The 21,544-nt window shown below is 48.3% G+C and overlaps 2 protein-coding genes across 2 annotated transcripts; both read right to left on the bottom strand.

The window, feature by feature from the left end:
- Window positions 1-299: 299 nt before the first annotated feature.
- LOC135887606 (CMRF35-like molecule 1) lies at window positions 300-8,083 on the bottom strand. The gene is made up of 4 exons (XM_065415324.1): window positions 8,044-8,083; window positions 3,840-4,175; window positions 460-526; window positions 300-345 (listed from the first exon to the last, which is right to left on the bottom strand). The coding sequence occupies exons 1-4, from the start codon at window positions 8,081-8,083 to the stop codon at window positions 300-302; spliced, it is 489 nt and encodes a 162-aa protein (XP_065271396.1).
- A 6,233-nt stretch (window positions 8,084-14,316) lies between these two features.
- LOC135888236 (CMRF35-like molecule 5) lies at window positions 14,317-20,407 on the bottom strand. The gene is made up of 5 exons (XM_065416045.1): window positions 20,368-20,407; window positions 18,864-19,211; window positions 17,000-17,117; window positions 15,796-15,932; window positions 14,317-15,178 (listed from the first exon to the last, which is right to left on the bottom strand). The coding sequence occupies exons 1-5, from the start codon at window positions 20,405-20,407 to the stop codon at window positions 15,156-15,158; spliced, it is 666 nt and encodes a 221-aa protein (XP_065272117.1). The 3' UTR covers window positions 14,317-15,155.
- Between the last annotated feature and the right edge of the window lie 1,137 nt (window positions 20,408-21,544).

Genomic DNA, 21,544 nt, shown 5'->3' with positions numbered 1-21,544 from the left:
GATGATGGGTTGGAATCTATGCAGTGGAAATACCATAGAAACTCTAAAGCTCTGTAAATTTGACCAAACTCCTCCCAATAAAACATTCCGGTGCTGCTCTGAGGCTGAAGATGTGCAGAGCTTCATTGTAGAAGATGCAACACACAAAGCCTCAGCACCCTACCCTTATAGGGAACCACAGCACCTACTTGGGGATTCATTCATCCTGTTGTACAGTCTGATGTGACTGGACCCAGACAGTCTCTGTGCAGTGCTACTCTGCATCTAGAATTGCCATTTTCCTGTATATGAATCCAGCCTCACGGGACCTCCAGGTTCTTGCTGATAAAAGCAACATTCGTTTTTCTGTGGGACATTATCACCAATGGGGTCACTATTCTTTGTGCCTCTGGAGATGAATCTTGCTAGGGCACCGGGAGAAGTGACCAGAGTGACATGGGACGGGGTAATGGCACTCACCGTGAAGGTGAATCTGGCTGCTTTTTTGCTTGTGGTGTCCTTCCAGTCGGGTTTGGGGAAGGAACAGCTGTAGAGAAAACCAGAGATCCAGTCTACTCTACAAATCAACCCAACCTGACATGTTTGGTGTAAGTCTGATCATTAATGAATCTGTTGCTGTCCCTGAACCTTCACACTTAATCCTGGCCCACATCCCAGTCCAAGCTTTTGTTTGCTGCCAGCTGTAACATTGTGTAGGATGGATTGCTCCTGAGGACTAAGCACGTTATCTTCCCTCTAATTCTTATTTATGGAGATATCCCATCTCCTAGAACTGGAAGGGACCTTGAAAGGTCATCGAGTCCAGCCCCCTGCCTTCACTAGCAGGACCAAGTACTGATTTTGCCCCAGATCCCCAAGTGGCCCCCTCAAGGATTGAACTCACAACCCTGGGTTTAGCAGGCCAATGCTCAAACCACTGAGCTATCCCTCCCCCCAGGCTAATTCTGGCTAACTTCTGTGGGTAACGTTGCCAAATCATGAATGTACATACTCGTTAGGTGTGCTTTAAATGAGGCAGGTATCTGCAGACTCCATTGTTAGCTGGGCCAGCATCACTCTCTCCATTAATTTAATAGTCTAGTGCAGAGGTGGGCAAACTATGGCGTGCAGGCCACATCCGGCCCACGGGACCCTCCTGCCCGGCCCTTAACCTCCCGCAGGGGCGGCTCTAGGCACCAGCAAAGCAAGCACGTGCTTGGGGCAGCCCATTTGCAGGGGCGGCTGGGATCCAGCATGGGAGCTGAGAACCAACAGGGGGCCCTGGGAGCTGTAGTTCCTTGGTTAGAGCTAGCCCTGGAGCAGGGAAAGAACTACATTTCCCAGCATTCCCTTGGCCACTACCAACAGGAAAGAGGGGGAGGGAGGGAGGTAGCTGAGACCTCATGCTGCTGTGAATGGAGAGCTGCACTGTGAAGGTAGGGATACCATATTTTAACATTCAAAAAATAGGACACTCCATGGGGAGGGAGGGTAGCCCCACCCTGCCCCCATCCACTCCCTCCGACTGCCCCCCACAGAAACCCCAACCCATCCAACCCTTCCTGCTCCCTGTCCCCTGATCACCCCCTCCCGGGACCCCTGCCCCTAACTGCCCCCCAGGATCCCACCCCCTATCTAAGCCTCCCTTCTCCTTGTCCCCAACTGCCCCCTCCTGAGACACCCCCCCAACTTCCCCCCTAGGACCCCACTCCCTACCTGTCCCCTGACAAACCCCCGGGACTCCCATGCCTATCCAACTGCTGCCTGTCCCCTGACTGTCCCCCCCCCAAACCCCTGACCCATCTAACCCCCCCTTCTCCCTGCCCCTGACTTCCCTCCCGAACCTCTGCCCCATCCAACCCCCCAAACCCCCTTACCATGCCACTCAGACCAGCGTGTCTGGCTCCACGCAGCACCAGACACACTGCTGCATACATGCTGCCGTGCTCCCCCGCAGAGCCACAGCCCCCCTCCCCCCAGCACCTGCCTTCCAGATTTGAACACCTCAAAATTCAGGAGTGCTCAAGCTCAGTTTGGGCAGCTGTTACTTCATTTCTCCCAAATCAAATATACTGATCCACTGTAACTTGCTGTAGAAAAAGTAGGATAAAATTGAGCAAGAAATGCTTCCCAGTGGTTATTAGGACTGGAATTGCTATTTTCAACAGCCACTGCCTTTTTTGTTTGTTTGTTTGTTTAAAAGGAAGACAATGCTATTGCATTGGCAAATTCCCCATAGAAAGAAAGAGAGGAACAAAAGAATAATAAAGGCACCTCAACTTTTCTTCATTTATGTAGGACAGTCTTATAATATGCATGCAGATATCCTCCAGTCACACAAGCTGAAAATTGTTCCACTTTACTGCAGTTCTGTAACCATATGGGAACCAATCCTGTCTGTGTTCTGTGCACATCTAAAATTCCTGCTGAATGACCTGCCGTGGGAGCGAGTTACCAGTGACCCAGGGCTGCGGCAGAAGGAGGGTGCAGGTGTGCGGGGGGGAGAGAGAGCCCAGGGCTGGGGCGGCAGGAGGTGTGTGTGTGCGGCAATGGTGGGGGGGAATGAGGGAGCCCAGAGCTGGGGCGGCAGGGGGTGTGGGTGGGGGGGAAGAGCCCAGGGCTGGGGCAGCAGGGGGGTCCGGCGAGGAGCCCAGGGACGGGGGGCAGCCAACATTTTTTTTGCTTGGGGCGGCAAAAAACCTAGAGCCGGCCCTGACCTCCCGGCTGGGGATGCAAGCCCCCGACCCCTCCCCTGCTGTCCACGCTTCCCCGCAGCCTCAGCTCCCAACGCCGCCAGCGCTCTGGGTGGGGTGGCTGGCTCCCACGGGGCTCTGAGTGGCATGGTAAGGGGGCGGGGAGCTGGGGGTTAGATAAGGGGCAGAGGGTCCCAGGGAACAGGGAGCAGGGGTGGTTTGATAGAGGGGTGGGGTCCCGGGGGGTGGTTGGATAGGCGTGGGAGTCCCGGGGGCCAGTCAGAGGGCGGGGTGGGCAGGGGTGGGGCAGTCAGTGAACAGGGAGCGGGGGGGGGGGTTTCAATGGTGGCAGTTCTGGGGGGGTGGTTGGGGGAGGGGGTCCCGGGTGGGGGCAGACAGGGGAAAGGAGCAGGGGGGGTTAGATGAGGGTTGGATGAGGGGGGCAGTCAGGGGGCGGGAAGTGGGAGGGGGCGGGAGCCAGGCTCTTTGGGGAGGCACAGCCTTCCCTACCCAGCCCTCCATACAGTTTTGGAACCCCAATGTGGCCCTTGGGCCAAAAAGTTTGCCCACCCCTGGTCTAGTGATACATCCCACCTCAGTTATTTAAACACACGACTCTGTCTTCATCTAATCACATGAGAAAAAATAAACATGTAAAACCTTCCTTTCAGAAACCAGTTAGAATCACCAAGGGACAGAGAATGACTGACCTGTCACCGCCCTTACAAACCGCAAGCAGTTAAAACTCAAGGAAAGGGATATTTCAGGACATCATCGACCTCACACTGCCCACATAGTAAAGGAAGGAATCTTCTCCAGTATATTTCATCCCGACTCAACAACCCCAACTCTGAGCCCAAATGAAAACTATTCGTGCACCAAAATCTCGCCCTTTGCCCCCAGCACGTTCATTTTAATGAGAGTTAAAAAATGAGCCAGCTGCACTTGATGGCCTCAGTGTCTTGACCTACATTCTAGTTACTGGGGCAGGTTTCTGGTTTATCTGTCAAGAAGTGGCAAAAAAAAATGTCCAGCATGAAACTGAACTGAGGTCCCCACTGCTGTTTACTGCACCCATCCCCATCCTCCTTCCACCGCCCAGCGCCCCCTGGCTCTGCCCCGAGCCTGGGAGCCCCGACACTGCTGGGGGGCAGCGCCGGGATTTACCTGAGGAGACGGTGACTTCCACAGTGGCCCTGAGCTCAAACCCAGACCTCTGTACCCCGCAGAGGTATGTGCCGGCGTCTGCCAGTGTCAGGTTCTCCACAGTCACAGTGAACATGCGCTGGGTGTGATTGTCTCGGATGGAGACTCTGCCCCGCTTCACCTCGGCCTCCGACCCCGGGGTCTCAACGACATGAAACCAGTTGGAACAGAACCAACCTCCTTCCTGGCACCAGAACTTCGGATAATCCTCATAGCCCGTCCGGTACCGGCACCGCACAGCCACTGACCCGCCCGGGGGGCCACGCACTGCCCCGGGGCCTGTCACCGCCCAGCAGCCTGCGAGAGACAGAGACAGTGAGACCCGGGGCACCCTTCTGCCTGCCACCAGCAATGACCTGCCCCCACGTGCCCGGGGGTGGGGGGAGTTGTGGGTGATGCTTCAGCATTTTGGGGGGGGAGGACAGGGTGTCAGAGCCTGCAGTTTCCAGGTTCACCTGTCCAAAAACCTGACTTTTTAAAACTGTGCAAAGGGACCAAGAGCAATTGCCCCTCCCCCCGGGGCTGTGTGGGAGCAGGTGAATGGGGCAGAGGGGCGGGCATGGGCAGGGGGTGGGCTGGGCTGCTCTCAGCAGGTTAAATAACTATAAAAGGGGCTCAAAATTAGGCTTGATTCTTATTTACACGCAGGCCCCTTTGCACCACTCCGGCAGTGCACAGAGGCTTGGAGTGAATGCAGGTGTCAATTGTATGTTCAACTAATATATTTGCCAGTAGGAAGATTTGCTGTTTCAAAACAATATTTGGATTTTCCATGTGAGAAAACTTGAACATTGAAAGACAAGTTCAATTTCAAGCTGACTTTTCAAAACAAAACTTTCTTTTTTCATTTTCACCTAAAATGTCATTTTGTTTTGGTTTTCCATTTCAGGTTCATATTCTGGGGGTTCTCCCTGCCCCCCCATGCTCCACTGTGATGCTCCAATGTGCACCATGCTGGGATATCTCAGCAATAGAAACCTGACTAGTTTAGCACTTTCTAACATACAGTTTGGGAGGTGTTGGTTAAATAGAGTGAGCTAGCTTGATCTAACATAATATCTATCAATGCTAGTGCAGCCAAGGGGTGAGAAAAGTGCCACCCCTCTACCCTGCAACTATTTACCCATGTGCTTCCTTTTAAGTCCAGGAGAACTCCTTTTGGTTTCATTGGCACTCATGCTTAGAGTACATAGTTGGGATTAATCATGTTCTTAACATTAAGCATGTGGAAGTGTTTCTAGGATTAGGACCTACATTGGTATTGTTTGGTTCACTTTTGTTACAGTTATTATTTATTTATTTAATTTTAAAAAGCAGCCTTTGAAAGATTCTTTGATAAGGGCCATATTAGAAACTAGGTAGACAAAACACAGCCTAGAAAACGAATTGCATCAAATACTTAATGGTGTCCCTTATATCCAGGTTTCAGTAGGGCTTACCTTATCCCATCCTATTTTCACATGCTTGTCACCAGAGCTGGTCAAACAGTTTGTTGTGAATAATATTTGTCACAAATTCTGGCTATCTTTTCGTCAAGTAGTTATTAGTGAATAAGGTTTTCCATTATTTAACTGTCTCTGCTGATAATGTTCTGAATAATTCTCCTCTTCAGCCAAAATTATCCTGGCTTTGTCTGAGACCAGAGATGATGTTTTTGTGCAAAATCTCATCAACGATTTTTAGTTTAATCATTTTAAAAATACATTTGCCCCCCATTTTAAAAAGTATTTTGGGGCTATTTGAGGGCTTGTATCTAATTCAGAAAGAGTACATTGAACATTTGAAACTTTCAGGAGGCATAAACCTGACTGTCTGACGCTCTATAGTCTGAAGTCCCTTTCGTTGTAGGGAGACACACAAAAGAACCTCCTAACCCATGAAGAATGGGGACTCGATTCACCATTGCCCTGCACCTCCTGTAGTCATTTCCACCAGTGCAAAGTGAGTGTAAAATGCTGCCATTCTGAGATTGTCACGTTTGACAGCCACTTTGCATTGATGTAAATGACTACACAAGGTGTGAGATATGGTGAGTCAGGTCTTCCATTCCATGCACATGTGGTGGGAACTTTTGGAGTAAAAGCTGCAATATTTAACTGTTGCAGCTGGTTAATATCTTCAATATTTCCAACCCTTAAGATTAGTCTACACTGGGAACATACATCGGCGTAGCTACACCGCTCAGGAGTATGAAAAATCCACACCCTGAGAGAAGTAGCTATGCCAACTTAACCCCCTGTGTAGACAGTTCTAGACAGGGGTGAAAGTAACTTAAAGGACTTACCGGTACGCCGGAGCGGGGGCATGGCCTCAACCGGAAGAGGTGGGGCCTTTCAAGATTTAAAGGCCCTGGGGCTCCAGCTGTGGCTGGGAGCCCCGGGCCCTTTAAATCACCGCTGCGGAAGCCAGTCCAGTCCGGCACGGTGTACTGGCTCTTGCGTAGCTGTGACACAGTAACAGTTTAAGTATAGACATACCCAAGTGTAATCAAAAGTCATGAGTCAACATCCCCCCTCCACCCTAAATCATGAGATTGGCTTAAAAGTCATGAGATTTTTTCCCCCTTTTTTTGAAAAAAGTAATTAATTTTTGTTTGTTTTTCTTTGCCTTTTGGATTCTGAGTCTTTAGGTTGCACTTGGATCATGTTTTCAAGCTTTTTCTCCACAACTATGACAGATAGAAACATTTTTTAAACGAAAGCTGAAACTCTCCCCAAATCACAGGTATCTAGGAGCTGGAGTGTTAAGAAAAAACACCAACTATTGAGAGAATTGCAATAAAACCACAAGAAATAGCAACACTGCAATTACCTACACACTGATTCGGCTAGTTCCTGCCAGGGGTGAAAATAACTTAAAGGACTTACCGCTACGCCGGAATCCTGAGCGGGGGCGTGACCTCAGCCGGAAGAGGCGTGGCCTTTCAATATTTAAAGGCCCTGGGGCTCCGGCTGTGGCTGGGAGCCCTAGGGCCGTTAAATCACCCCGGAGCTACCAGCTGCAGAGGCAGCTGGGAGCCCCGGGGCTCAGGGGCGAATTAAAGGGCCCAGGGCTCTGCGGGACTCCTGCTGCTTCTACCCCGGGGCGGCAGGGCTCGGGCGGGGATTTAAAGGGCTAGAGGCTCTGGCCACTGTGGGGAGCCCCGGGCCCTTTAAAGCGCCGCCCAAGCCCCGCTGCCGGAGCTCTGGGGTGCTTTAAAGGGCCCAGGGCTCCCCGCAGTGGCCGGAGCTCTAGCCCCTTTAAATCCCTGCCCGAGCCCGGCGGCCGGAGCTCCGGTGGTGATTTAAAGGGCCTGGGGCTCCCCGCAGCAAACATTCTTTGAAAGATGCTCAGACTCTACAGTGATGAAAGCCATTTTCTATAGTTAGAAATAATCACACCCTATAGAATTAGTTATAACTAACACATGGCAAGTGCCCCATATGGTCAAGGTTACAACATGACTTTTATGATAACTTCCTGTTTTCAATGGTCATGGCTAGAATTCATCTTATAGGAACATTGGAATAACCAGACTGGATGAGACCCAACGTCCAGTATTCTGTCTCCAACAGTGGCCAGAGCCACGTGCTTTAGAGAAAAGTGTGAGAACCCTGCAGTATGCAGATGTGGGACAATCTGTCCCCCACAGGTCTCTTCCTGATCTCTAATAGCTAGACATCGCCTTAAGCCCAGAAGTATGTGCTTTCAATTCTCATCCAAAATTTTGGTTGATGCTAATTATGATAACTCTGGATATTCTCAATATCCATGTAAATCTGCAATCCCTTTTAGAATCTGGCTACATTCTTAGCCTCAGTATATGTTGCAAATAATATTGGTTGCAAATGCTGGCAATGTTTTCATCAAATAATTGTAATGAATATTGTTTTCTGTTCTTTGTCCAGCTGTGCTGAGAACTTTCTGAAAAATTCTCCTTTTCAGCTGAAATTTTCCTTGCTTTGTCTTCATAGAAAACTTTCTCCACAGACACAGACACAGATTATGTGCTGAAATCTTTACTGTTCTGCCCACTTTGTAAGTTCCATCTCCCCTGTGAGTTAGAACCACAGCAAGAGCAGAGCTGAGACTTTCAAACTCTGTTGGTGAAGCTGGCAAACCCTGTGCAAACCCAATACTTGCATTGTATTTCTAGAGATCCACAAAAAGACGATGTCATTCTCACCTGGGAAAAGAATCCAAAGCAAAACAGAGAAAATCCTCATGGTCTTGGTTCCCTCAGCAGGTGACTCTCTCCTCTGGTAGATCTGGGTTCTCCAGGAGATCGCAGGGACCCTCTTTCTTTTGTGAGAGTTGAAAATGAAACCCCAAGACTCACTGACCAGTTCTATAGCATGAAGTGTCCAGGTCTGGCAGCTGCCCCACTTCCCTTTGAAAAGACTGTTGTTTGACCATAGAAAGAAGTTGCTCAACCTACATTCTAAGATGATTGGTGTTTGCTTCTTTTTTTAAAAAGGAGAAGCATGATTAGAGGAAATGTCATGATCACTGAGAAAAAAGCTGGGCCACAGTTCCCATCCTTTGAAGGTTTCTGAAAAGTTTTACTGCTTGCGATGCTAAGACTTTGTCTAGACTGCGGTTTAGCGGCGGACATAGTTACAGCGATTAGAGCTGAACTGGTGCAAACCCAGGACTGCCAACTTCAAGCATTCAAAAATCACACGATCAAAGAGTTCAAGCTTGTGGCTCTCATATCCAGGTACCAACATGACTACAACAAAACAGCAAAACCCACTATGTGTCAATATCACATGTCAAGATATACAAAATAAATATCCAAAAACCAGAAAGATCTGTTGTTCTGTATAGCATATTGAAGTTGAATATTTTTGGCCCAAATCATGTGATGTGACATAGTGTGACAAACGTGGGGGGGGGTGTGTGTTGTATTTCAGGAAACTTGGAAGGAAACAAAATGTCGCCAGTACCTAAAAAGAAGATGTCAGGTGCACAGAACAGGAACCAAAAGCTGAGAGAATGACTGCAATGAAGAAAGATGCAGACGCAATGAAAAAATACTTGAAATCTGTTAACAACAACCCGTGCAGTAGTAGCCAGATGGTCACAGTGGAGACATCAGAGGAGAAGTGCATAGGTCATCCACAATTCAACATTCAAGAATCATTGCAAGAGAAACAAAGAGACCCAAACAAAATGGAAATTCTTTATCTAGACCAGAATATACTGATCCAACTAGTGATAGTGGTGAAACAATTCCCACTATAGGCGCTGGTGATGCCATTTCTGATCCTGCTTTATGGTCCAATCTAACACCTAGAATTCGAGATCTGCTAGCGACCAACGGTCCACCAAAAGTGAAGGATGTGGATTTTCCTCTGGATAAGCAGAATCGCCATTTTTCTATGAAGTTTTTATGCAGAAAGCTTGAAAACGGTGAAGTTGTGAAGCGGCGCTGGCTGCTTTACCCAGAATCCACTGACATGGCTTTCTGTTTCTGCTGCAAGATCTTTGACTTGAATCCAAAATCATCCCTAGCATTTGAGGAGTCAAATGATTGGAAGCACACGTCTCAGATTCTCATGTGTCATGAAAAGTCCATAGTCATTTCAATTCCTTCCAAACGTGGGTCAAAGCAGAGCAAAGGTTAAAACAGGATAATTGCATTGACATGGAGCTTCAACGTGTGATTAAACCAGAGACAAAACAGTGGGAGAATGTTATAAAGAGACTCGTGATTATAATACTTTATCTTTCTAAAAATAACATGGCTTTCTGAGGTTCATCTGACAGGCTCTTCACGGGAACAACAGGAACTTCCTGGGTTTGGTGGAGTTACTAGGAAAGGACAACGAAGTAATGAAGGGATGTTTCCAATGCATACTTTCCAGGGAGGTGATGGATCACTGCTGCAGAAAAAGAATCCAGAATGAGATCATTGAATTGTCGGTGAAGAAAGGGCTGCAAGACATTATTAAAAGGTTAAGGAGTGCCAAGTACTACTCCGCGATATTGGACTGCACTTCAGATGTGAGCCATTCCGAAAAGATGTCTTGCACTGTTAGGTTCCTTGACACTTCAGATGGCAAAGTGACAATTCAGGAGCACTTTATTGGTTTTAAAACAGTGGACGAGTCCACCCAGAAAGGACTAACTGATACTATACGCACTACTCTGAAGGAACCTGACATTAATATCCTAGACTGCCGGGGCCAGGGTTATGACAATGGTGCAAACATGAAGGGGAAAAACAAGGGTGTACAGGCAAGAATCCTTAATTAAAACCCAAGAGCATTTTTCGTTCCATGTGGATGCCACTCGCTCAGTCTTGTGGTGCGGGATGCTGCAACATCTTCAGTGGAGACCATGTCCCTCTTCGGCATTCTGCAAAGGATCTACGTTCTGTTCTCTGCTCTGGTCATCGTTGGAAGATTCTCACAGATCACGTCAATACCACTATGAAGCCAGTATGTGAAACACGTTGAGAGTGCAGAATTGATGGTATTAAAGCTTTTCAATACCAAACAGCTGAAGTTTACGATGCCATCATCGCATTGTCTGAGTCGGAGCAAGTACCTGCTGGTGTCCGTCATGAGGCATTTAGCCTGGCATGACATCTAACTGAATTCAAGTTTCTTTTCTCTATTGTGCTGTGGTCTGATATCCTTTTTCAAGTCACTGTGGTGAGCAAAAGCATGCAAAGCAAGAAAAACATTGACATTGTTGCAGCCACAAACTTGATAAATGCCTGTCGTAACTATATACAGGGAAGTTGGGTACGAAGGAGCTCTGACAACAGCTAAGGAAATCGCTGAAAATCTTGATGTTGATATAGATATAGTGTTCAAAGAAGCCCCACATGTCCGTCGTAAAAAGCATCAGTTCAGCTATGAATGTGAAGATGGAACAGTTAAGAATCCAGAAGTCAAGTTCAAAATTGAATTTTTCATCCAGCTTTTAGACACTGTGCAAGTGTCTCTGGAAGAACGGTTTGAGCAAATGAATCAACATGTGAACCTTTGGGGCTTTCTATATAACATGACCAGACTCCCTGACAAAGAAACTTTGATGAAGCACTGTAAAGACCTTCATTGTGTGTTGACATACAGAAAGAGTTCTGACATTAATGGCCTCGACCGCTGCAAAGAACTTTGCTATCTCAAAAGTCTGCTTCCAATGGACTGTAGTGCTCCTCAAGAAGTTCTACAATTTATTTACAACAATCAACTTCATGGCAACTTCCCAAACAGTTGGCTAGCACTCAGAAGCATAGAACTCATAGATTCATAGAACTGGAAGGGACCTCGAGAGGTCATCTAGTCCAGTCCCCGACACTCAAGGCAGGACTAAGTATTATCTAGACCATTCTTGACAGATGTTTGTCCAACCTGCTCTTAAAAATCCCCAATGATGGAGATTCCACCACCTCCTTAGGCAATTTATTCCCGTGCTTAACCACTCTGACAGTTAGGAAGTTTTTCCTAATGTCCAGCCTAAACTGCCCTTGCTGCAATTTAAGCCCATTGATTCTTGTCCTATCCTCAGAGGTTAAGAAGAACAATTTATCTCCCTCCTCCTTGTAACAACCTTTTATGTACTTGAAAACTGTCATCATGTCCCCTCTCAGTCTTCTCTTCTCCAGACTAAACAAACCCAATTTTTTCAATCTTCCCTCATAGGTCATGTTTTCTAGACCTTTAATCATTTTTGTTGCTCTTCTTTGGACTTTCTCCAATTTGTCCACATCTTTCCTGAAATGTGGCACCCAGAACTGGACACAATACTCCAGCTGAGACCTAATCAGCGCGGAGTAGAGAGGAAGAATTACTGCTCATGTCTTGCTTACAATACTCCTGCTGATACATCCCAGAATGCTGTTTGGTTATTTTTCAACAGTGTTACACTGTTGACGACCCCCCACTCTGATCCTGTTAACCATGCCTGTATCAGTGGCGAGCAGTGAATGGAGCTTCTCGAAGTTGAAGCTCATAAAAACATATTTGCGATCGACCATGGGAGATGACAGGCTATCTTCACTGGCCACCCTGTCTATGGAGAATGCTGTGGCTCAAAATATAGACCTGTCCCAAGCAATATCAGAGTCTGCAGCAGCGAAGGCACGCAGGGTTTTGCCTTCTGAATCTTAGACTCTTGGTGAACAACATTTTTTATTTGTGGTTATTCATTAGTTTAGTGTTTAATTTAATATTTAGTTTATTTCTCACTTAGCTATAGTGTTATTTTTATGACTTACATAGTTCATTATTTGAATAAAATTGAATGCAATTGAATCAATTTTTGTGTCATTTCCTCTTTTGTATTTTTCTTAGTAAATTATAAAAACTTTTGAGATTACAGCTTTATTTCTGAAATTTCCACTAACACTACTACATACTCCAACTCAAAGGGCACCAAAATACAAGTTCACCCAGGGCGCCATTCTCCTGACGGCCGGCCCTGCTGCGGCTGGCCTGTGCTAGCTGACTCGGGCCAAGGAGCGCGGCTACAGGGCTGTGTAATTGCAGTATAGACATGCGGGCTCAAGCTGCAGCCTGAGCTCTGGGACCTTCCCACCTTGCAGGGTCCTAGAACCCTGGCTCCGGCTCCAGCCCAAGCCTGAACGCCTCCACTGCAGTTACACAGACCCTTAGCCTGAGCCCTGCGAGCCCAAGTCAGCTGGCACAGGCCAGCCACAGGTTTTTCATTGCAGTGGAGACCAGTGGCTCTCAACCTGTGGCCCAATTAGCACACAGCTGTGGCCCCTGTGACATCCTCAGGGCCATACAGGTAGTATATATATTGTGTGGATGTGGCCCATATAACACACAGAGAGCTGCATATGCGGCCCACAATGGTAAATAGGTTGAGAACCACTGGTGTAGACATACCCACTGAGGCTTCAGCTGTGTGTCTACATCACTTATTATTACTATATGGTAGCACTGATATTATCCCCCCTCCCCAGCATTCAAAAATCATGTGTAGGTCCTCAGCAACCATAAGATTGGCTTTAAAATCTCAAGAGTTTTTGTTTATTTAAAGATGCCTTTTGGGTTCTTTTTTATCTTCCATTTTTTGAAACCTGAGGGTGCACTTGGGTCACCTTTTCAAATTGTTTCTTTTTCTAAGGAAAGTGGAGATTCTCCCATCATCCCAGGAATCCAGGAGCTGGGGCTTTAAACAAACCACCTTACGTTGTGAGACTTGCACTAAAATCACGAGAGTTGGTAACAGCTGAATGGATCTGGTGGGAGTTGGGGCAGCCGAATGGATCTGGTGGGAGCTGTGCAGGCGGGGGAGGAGGGGATGTCCAGCATGGAGGGGGGGGGCAGAATTTAAAAAAGAATGGAGCTCCTGTGGGCAAAATAGGGAGAAGGAGCAGATTCCCCACTCCCCACCCCCAGCATCATTACTCAACGTGGGGTTACTGGAGGTGCTGGGGGTGTGTGGTACTAGGAACCCTAGTGGAGCACATGGTGGAGATGAGGCTAGGAAGGAAAGGCTGGAGGGCATAAGGGGAAAATATGGAAACTGCAAGGGAGAAGGAGAAGAGGGAAAGTCTCCAAGTATGAAGACTGGAATATACCATGCGCCTCACTCACCCCCCATTTACTGTCTCTATTTTCTAGAGGTGTGTGTGAGAGAGAGGAAGGATGAAAGTAACTCTGAGTCTAATTGAGCAGTGAAATAGCTCAGATAAAGTCACAGGTTTCAAGGGAAAACCATGAACTTCTCAGCTGGAAGGAGCAGAAATCACCGCAGCGAAGCTTTTTTCCTATCTTTTCTTTAAAATGCCTCAAAAGAAAATTGCCTCCCTTTGGGACAGTCACATTTGCTGCTGGACTTTACAGAGTCTTCAGCTTTTCTGAAACATGAAACATTTATTTTTCTCATCTGGTGTCTCATTGCCTGTTCTCTGTTCTCTCCCCCTGCCCCTGTTACACAGTCTATAAACCAGAAGGTGGAAATGAACAAGAAAGAGAGTACGTGTAATCAGTGAGCTGCCGGGGTAGCCTTTGAGACCTTATCCACCTGGTTCGCAAGGACTCAGCTTGACCCCAAATGCATCACTGAGGTTTCTTTCTTGGCATACAATCAAACTATACTTCAGTTGATCAGGCTCAAGTGTAGAGGGTGCGTACAGGGCATACCACACATTCAATGTACATAATCAGGAATCAGCTTCTAGACACACTTACACTTAATACTACTGGTTAATAGATCAGATCACACACTCTATGATTGGTCCGCTAATTTTTGTAGCCAATCCATGTCTAGATCATGAGCTGTTCACATGCTGCAAGCAATCACGTGTTGCTTACTATCCGATGATCTCCTAGCTACATCTTTTACATATTTACAAGGCTACTGTCAAGTCATGCTTTGTTCATTGGTTCATGTTCTTGCTCAGAACAGATCGACATGGACTACAATTCAATGTGTGAGAATTTTGGTCCCTGTAATGTTCCAGTAATTTAATGTAAAATATTTTATGTATTTACTTACTTATCTAAAACATAAAAAATTGTATCCAGGGCTCCAGGTGCATTTGCCATAAACTAAAAATACAAACAAACTAGTACAAACAAAACTAAACACAGCAGCCTTCCCAAGTCTAGGAAGGGGTTAAAAAGAATATTCATCAATAATATGTGTGCTTGCAGTTACATCATTCACCCAGTAGGTGTCTGTGTTAACTGTACATTGTCCCAGAGAGGGTATGGGGGTGGGTAAGCAACCAGGCAAGCTGGGACTCAAGCTGTGTGGAAGTCTGTCTCCCTGTGCAGCAGTTGTGTCTGTTTTCTTTCATAAACGTCTTTGCTTTAGGAAAAAATGTGATTCCATTAGCGTGATCCCGAGCCTCAATGCACAAATCCCAGTTCTTAGTACACCCCACTTCCTCAGAAGCCTGGAAAATGAGATGGCCTTTGCAGTGTCAACGTGTCTGGGATAATCCAGATGAAGGGAGAGAGGGAATTCCACGCACACGATCCCTTCTGGAGAACACCTGGTGACAGCTCCCGCATTTCACCTGAGGTCACTGTGACTATGTAGAGCCCAGCTGACTTGGGGCCGCCTCTGTCACTGCTGGGTCTGACCCTGTATTTGGTTCTGGGACTTCAGTGGAGTTACACTTCCTTACATATCCTGGCCTGGGAAACATCGAGACAGACACCTCCAGCAGACTTCATCCTCTGAGAACATGAGGGAAATAGCTTCACTTGTCATGAGAAGAAAATCAGGCCCATGGTGTGGGATACTTGGTGCAAAGCTGGAAAATGAATCCTCCTTCTGCTGGTTCCGATCCGTTTCTAAGAGCTAGCAGAGAGGCAGTTCCTGAGCTGCAAGGAAAACAATGACACCACCAGTGACTGGAGGAGAAACACTTCATGCTGGGAGCTTTTTGTTCATAGCCATCGTGGGGTGAGTCTGGTTCTACGAATTCCTGAGCAGGGCTATAGAGCAGTGAGGATGTCTCCCTATTCACACACAGACACATCACAGTCCTATGTAAAGGTTTCGGTCAAATCATGGCCCTGCTAGTACACCAGAGGGGAATAAGGGGGTATAACTTAGGTATCCATGCAGGAGAGGAAGCAGACACAGCCGAGCACAGGACAGGTAGAAGCTAAAGGTTGGGGAATGGGTGGATCATCGGCTCCACCTCCACAATGAACCTGGCAGTGTAGCTGAGCCAATTCACCACTGGAAGTTCTCCGTATCAGTTATAGAGCTGGCGGTTTGCTCCATCCCTGAAGCAGGGGGGAGAATTGAAGGGACATTGTAACTTGGGCAGTAATGATCTGCCTCCCAGGGTGCTCCAGGGGCAATGCAACAACTCACTGCCCTTTATTCTGCTCACAGTAGAGCTATAATTGAGCCCTTGGTATTCAAGAGAAGACTGAGAACATTCCCATGGAGTGTGTCACCCCATAGTGGGAATGTTGGACGCTCTCACCTTGTCTGTCTGGCACCATCTCCCTGTGGCTCCTCCTGTAGCGTACGCTCATCCAGATTACAGCACAGACTATGCACAGGAAGAGGAGACCCTTCAATAACATCAGGAGCAGGAAACAGATGACGATGGGTTGGAATCTATGCAGTGGAAATACAATAGAAACTCTAAAGCTCTGTAAATTTGACCAAATTCCTCCCAATAAAACATTCCGGTGCTGCTCTGAGGCTGAAGATGTGCACAGAGTTTCCTTGTAGAACAGGGGTGGCCAACCTGAGCCTGAGAAGGAGCTAGAATTTACCAATGTACATTGCCAAAGAGCCACAGTAATACGTCAGCAGCCCCCCATCAGCTCCCCTACCCTGCTCCCAGCACACCGGCAGCCCCGCCAATCAGCACCTCCCCCTCCCTCCTCGCACCTCCCGATCAGCTGTTTTGTGGCGTGCAGGAGGCTCGGAGGGGGAGTAGTGGAGGGGGGAGGAGCGAGGGCACTGCAGGCTCAGGGGAGGGGGCAGGAAGGGGTGGAGTGGGGGCAGGATCTGTGGCAGAGCCAGGGGTTGAGCAGGGAGCCCCCCCTGGCACATTGGAAAGTTGGCGCCTGTAGCTCCAGCCCCGGAGTCGGTGCCCATACAAGGAGTCGCATCTCAACTTCTGAAGAGCCGCATGTGGCTCCGGAGCCACAGGTTGGCCACTACTCTTGTAGAAGATAGTGTCAAGTATCAGGGAGTAGCCATGTTAGTCTGTATCCAGAAAAACAATGAGTTCGGTGGCACCTTAAAGACTAACAAATTATTTGGGCATAAGCTTTCGTGGCTAAAAAAACTCACTTGCATCTGAAGAAGTGGGGTTTTTTACCCACGAAAGCTTATGCCCAAATAAATTTGTTAGTCTTTAAGGTGCCACCAGACTCCTCATTGTTATTGTAGAAGATGCAACACACAGAGCTTCAGGACCCTGCCCTTATAGGGAACCACAGCACCTACTTGGGGATTCAGTCATCCTATTGTACAGTCTGATGTGACTGGACCCAGACTGTCCCTGTCCAGTGCTACTCTGCATCTAGAATTGCCATTTTCCTACATGTGAATCCAGCATCACTGGACCTCCAGGTTCTTGCTGATAAAAGAAACATTAGTTTTTCTGTGGGAGGTTATCACCATTGGGAGAAGTGACCAGAGCGACACGGGACAAGAGTAATGGCACCCACCGTGCAGGAGTGGTGTGTGCCGTAGGGGAGAAACTGGATTCAGCCTTTGTTGGAGGAGGCAAATCTGGCTGCTTTGTTGCATGTGGTGTCCTTGCAGTAAGACTTGGGGAAGGAACAGCTGAAGAGAAAACCAGAGATCCAGTCTACTCTACAAATCAACCCAACCTTAGATGTTTGGTGTAAGTCTGATCATTAATGAATCTGTTGCTGTCCCAGAACCTTCACACTTAATCCTGGCCCACATCCCAGTCCAAGCTTTTGTTTGCTGCCAGCTGTAACATTGTGTAGGATGGATTGCTCCAGAGGACTAAGCACGTTATCTTCCCTCTACTTCTGGCTAACTTGTGTGGGTAACTTTACCAAATCATGAATGTACATACTTGTTAGATGTGCTTATAATGAGTCAGGTATCTGCAGACTCCATTGTTCGCTGGGCCAGCATCACTCTCTCCATTAATTGAATAGTCTAGTGCAGGGGTCGGCAACCTTTCAGAAGTGGTGTGCTGAGTCTTCATTTATTCACTCTAATTTAAGGTTTCGCGTGCCAGTAATACATTTTAACATTTTTAGAAGGTCTCTTTCTATAAGTCTATAATATATAACTAAACTATTGTTGTATGTAAAGTAAATAAGGTTTTTAAAATATTTAAGAAGCTTCATTTAAAAATAAATTTAAATGCAGGGTCCCCTGGACTGGTGGCCAGGACCCGGGCAGTGAGAGTGCCACTGAAAATCAGCTCGCGTGCCGCAGGTTGCCTACCCCTGGTCTAGTGATACATCCCACCTCAGTTATTTAAACAAAAGAACACATGACTCTGTCTTCATCTAATCACATGAGAAAAAATAAATGTATAAAAAAATTGAAAATGTTTCCCATAAAAGCCTTCCTTTCAGAAACCAGTTAGAATCACCAAGGGACAGAGAATGACTTTCCTGTCACTGCCCTTACAAACCACAAGCAGTTAAAACTCAAGGAAAGGGATATTTCAGGACATCATCGACCTCACACTGCCCACATAGTAAAGGAAGGAATCTTCTCCAGTATATTTCATCCCGACTCAACAACCCCAATGAAACTATTCGTGCACCAAGATCTCGCCCTTTCCCCCAGCACTTTCATTTGAATGTGAGTTAAAAAATGAGCCAGCTGCACTTGATGGCCTCAGTGTCTTGACCTACATTCCAGTTACTGGGGCAGGTTTCTGGTTTATCTGTCAGGAAGTGGCAAAAAAAAATGTCCATCATGAAACTGAACTGAGGTCTCTGCTGCTGTTGACTGCGCCCATCCCGCCCCACCCCCCGAAATATCAGGGACACCGATATCTATAGTGCGGGGGGGACGTGTCTGGGGTCTGGCAGCTCCCACTCCTCCGCTAGTTCTGCCGAGGGCCTTCTACATCCCTGGGCCCCGCTTCTCCCCCTCTCCCCCCATTCTCCTCCTCGCCCCCCGCACCCCTATCGGGGAGGCGCCCCGCCCCTGCCTGGGGTTGCCCTAGCTCCGGCTCATGCAGCCGCTGGGGAGCGCGGGGCCGAGCCTGTGGGTCTCAGTAGCGGGGTGATTAGCCGCTGGCCGGCGCGGGCGCGGGCGCGGGCGGGGCTGGGCAGGGGCCGAGCGGCGCGGAGCAAAGGGCGCTGCGGGGAGCCGCGGAGGAGCTCGATGGCCGATCCGGGGGCAGCCCCCGCCCTCCGGGCCCTCGCAGCTCCGGGCCGGGCCCTGCGCAGAGCGGGCTGCGGCGTTTGGCCCCGCCCGGGTTACCGCAGAACTGCAGGTCGAGACACCCGCCCCCTTCCCCAGCCCAGCGCCCCCCGGCCCTGCCCCGAGCCCGGCAGCCCCGACACTGCCGGGGGCAGCGCAGGGATTTACCTGAGGAGACGGTGACTTCCACAGAGGCCCAGAGATTAAGAAGCCCAGGCCTCTCTACCCCGCACTGGTACGTGCCGGAGTCTGCCCGTGTCAGGTTCTCCAGGGTCACAGTGAACACGCGCTGGGTGTGATTGTCTCGGATGGAGACTCTGCCCCGCGTCACCTCCGCCTCCGACCCATCGGTCTCAACGATGTGATGCCAGTTGGAACAGCCCCAAACTCCTTCCTGGCACCAGAACTTCGGATAATCCTCATAGCCGCTCTGGTACCGGCACCGCACAGCCACCGACCCGCCCGGGGGGCCGCGCACTGCCCCGGGGCCCGTCACACCCGTCACCGCCCAGCAGCCTGGGAGAGACAGATAAGGTGAGACCCGGGGCACCCTTCTGCAGGGCCTGCTCCAGGGTTTTTGCCGCCCCAACCAAAGCAGCCCCCCCACCCCCCAAAAAAACAAGCCGGGATCGAGATCTGCGGCACTTCGGCGGGAGGTCCTTCACTCCCAGCGGGAGCGAGGGCCGAATTGCTGGCGAAAATCTGGACGTGCTGCTCCTCTCCGGAGTGGCCGCCCCAAGCACCTGCTTGCTAAGCTGGTGCCGGCCCTGCCCTTCTGCCTGCCACCAGCAATGACCTGCCCCCACATGCCCGGGGGTGGGGGGAGTTGTGGGTGATGCTTCAGCATTTTTTGCAGGGGAGGACTAGGGAGTCAGAGCCTGCAGCTTCCAGGTTCACCTGTCCAAAAACCGGACTTTTTAAAACTGTGCAAAGGGACCAAGAGCAATTGCCCCTCCCCCCTGGGGCTGCTTGGGAGCCGGTGAATGGGGAAGGGGGGCAGGCATGGGCAGGGGGTGGGCTGGGCTGCTCTCAGCAGGTTAATAAATAAGTATAAAAGGGGCTCAAAATTAGGCTTGATTCTTATTTACATGCAGGCCCCTTTGCACCACTCCGGCAGCGCACAGAGGCTTGGAGTGACTGCAGGTGTCAATTGTATTTTCGACTAATATATTTGCCAGTAGGAACATTTCATTTCTCGTCCAAAATTTTGGTTGATGCTAATTATGATAACTCTGGATATTCTCAATATCCATGTAAATCTCCAATCCCTTTTAGAATCTGGCTACATTCTAAGCCTAAGTATTTGTTGCATATAATATTGGTTGCAAATGCTGGCAAGGTTTTCATCAAATAATTGTAATGAATATGGTTTTCTGTTCTTTGTCCAGCTGTTCTGAGAAGTTCTGAAAAATTCTCCTTTTCAGCTGAAGTTTTCCTTGCTTTGTCTTCATGGAAAACTTTCTCTGCAGACACAGACACAGATTCTGTGCTGAAATCTTTACTGTCCTGCCCACTTTGTAAGCTCCATCTCCCATGTGAGTTAGAACCACAGCAAGAGCATAGCTGAGACTTTCATGCTCTGATGGTGAAGTTGGCAAAGCTTGTAACCTGTGCAAACCCAATACTTGCATTGTATTTCTAGTGATCCACAAAAAGACCATGTCATTCTCACCTGGGAAAAGAATCCAAAGCAAAACAGAGAAAATCCTCATGGTTCAGGTTCCCTCAGTGGGTGAATCTCTCCTCCGGAAAATCTAGGTTCTCCAGGAGATCGCAGGAACCCTCTTTCTTTTGTGAGAGTTGAAAATGAAACCCCAAGACTCACTGACCAGTTCTATGGTGTCACATTCCTAGATCTGTCAGCTGCCCCACCCCACGTCCCTTTGAAAAGGCTGCTGTTTGACCGCAGAAAGAAGTTGCTGAACCTACGTTCTCCGGTGATTGGTGTTTGCTTCTTTTTTTTTAAAAAAAAGGAGAAGCATGATTAAAGGAAATGTCACTATCGCTGAGAGAAAAGCTGGGTCACAGTTTCCATAATTTGAAGGTTTCTGAAAAGTTTTACTGATTGCCATGCTAAGTCTTTGAGGTTTAGCGGTGGATATAGCTACAGCGATTAGAGCTGAACTGGTGCAAACTCAGGACTGCCAACTTCAAGCATTCAAAAATCACATGATCAAAGAGTTCAAGCTTGTGGCTCTCATATCCAGGTACCAACATGACTACAACAAAACAGCAAAACCCACTATGTGTCAATATCCCATGTCAAGATATACAAAATAAATATCCTAAAACCAGAAAGGATTTGTTGATTTAACTATTCGTTCACTAGTCCATTTGTAACAGGCCCAATTCAGAAGTTTATATCACTGAATTTTGACTCTAACAAGTTCTCAAGCAGCAGTTTTCTTGCTTTCCCTAGCTGTAAATAATGTAATTATTACTGATGGAAATATTTGTGGATTTGTGTGTATACAGTGAAATCAACAACTAATTTCTAAGTTATCCACTAAAAAATTCTAGAGTTTTCAGGTGCCTAAGTATCCCCTGGAACCACGGTGAAAGTTGCTTCCCCCATCCCCGCCAAAATCTGAACTGGCCCCCCTGAGTCAGGAGTGACCAGAGGGCTGCAGAAGGGCCATGGGCTCGGACAACATGCAGCCTCCGTCTGACAGCACAGAGCCTGCCTTGAGCTGCAGGCCAAGCACCAGGCATAAGAGACAAGTGCAGCTGCGGCAGAAGCTAAGGCCTTGGCTACACTGGCGCTGTACAGCGCTGCAACTTGCTGTGCTCAGGGGTGTGAAAACGCGGAGAGGTGGAGTACATACAGCGCTGCGAGAGAGCTGTATTTG

This window comes from Emys orbicularis, chromosome 13 (genome assembly GCF_028017835.1).
Source record: "Emys orbicularis isolate rEmyOrb1 chromosome 13, rEmyOrb1.hap1, whole genome shotgun sequence".
NCBI lineage: Eukaryota > Metazoa > Chordata > Testudines > Emydidae > Emys > Emys orbicularis.
This window is presented reverse-complemented; position numbering and strand designations above follow the sequence as displayed.

Bases quoted from the DNA above. Each gene is read 5' to 3' on its own strand.
- LOC135887606 (XM_065415324.1), bottom strand. From the start codon at position 8,083: ATGAGGATTTTCTCTGTTTTGCTTTGGATTCTTTTCCCAG. The intron at 4,176-8,043 runs GTGAGAATGACA...TGTCTCTCGCAG, and splicing joins GCTTTGGATTCTTTTCCCAG to GCTGCTGGGCGGTGACAGGC. The intron at 346-459 runs GTGAGTGCCATT...AATGTCCCACAG, and splicing joins CAGCCAGATTCACCTTCACG to AAAAACGAATGTTGCTTTTA.
- LOC135888236 (XM_065416045.1), bottom strand. From the start codon at position 20,407: ATGAGGATTTTCTCTGTTTTGCTTTGGATTCTTTTCCCAG. The intron at 19,212-20,367 runs GTGAGAATGACA...TGTCTCTCCCAG, and splicing joins GCTTTGGATTCTTTTCCCAG to GCTGCTGGGCGGTGACGGGT. The intron at 15,179-15,795 runs GTGAGAGCGTCC...TTTTCCTTGCAG, and splicing joins GATGGTGCCAGACAGACAAG to CTCAGGAACTGCCTCTCTGC.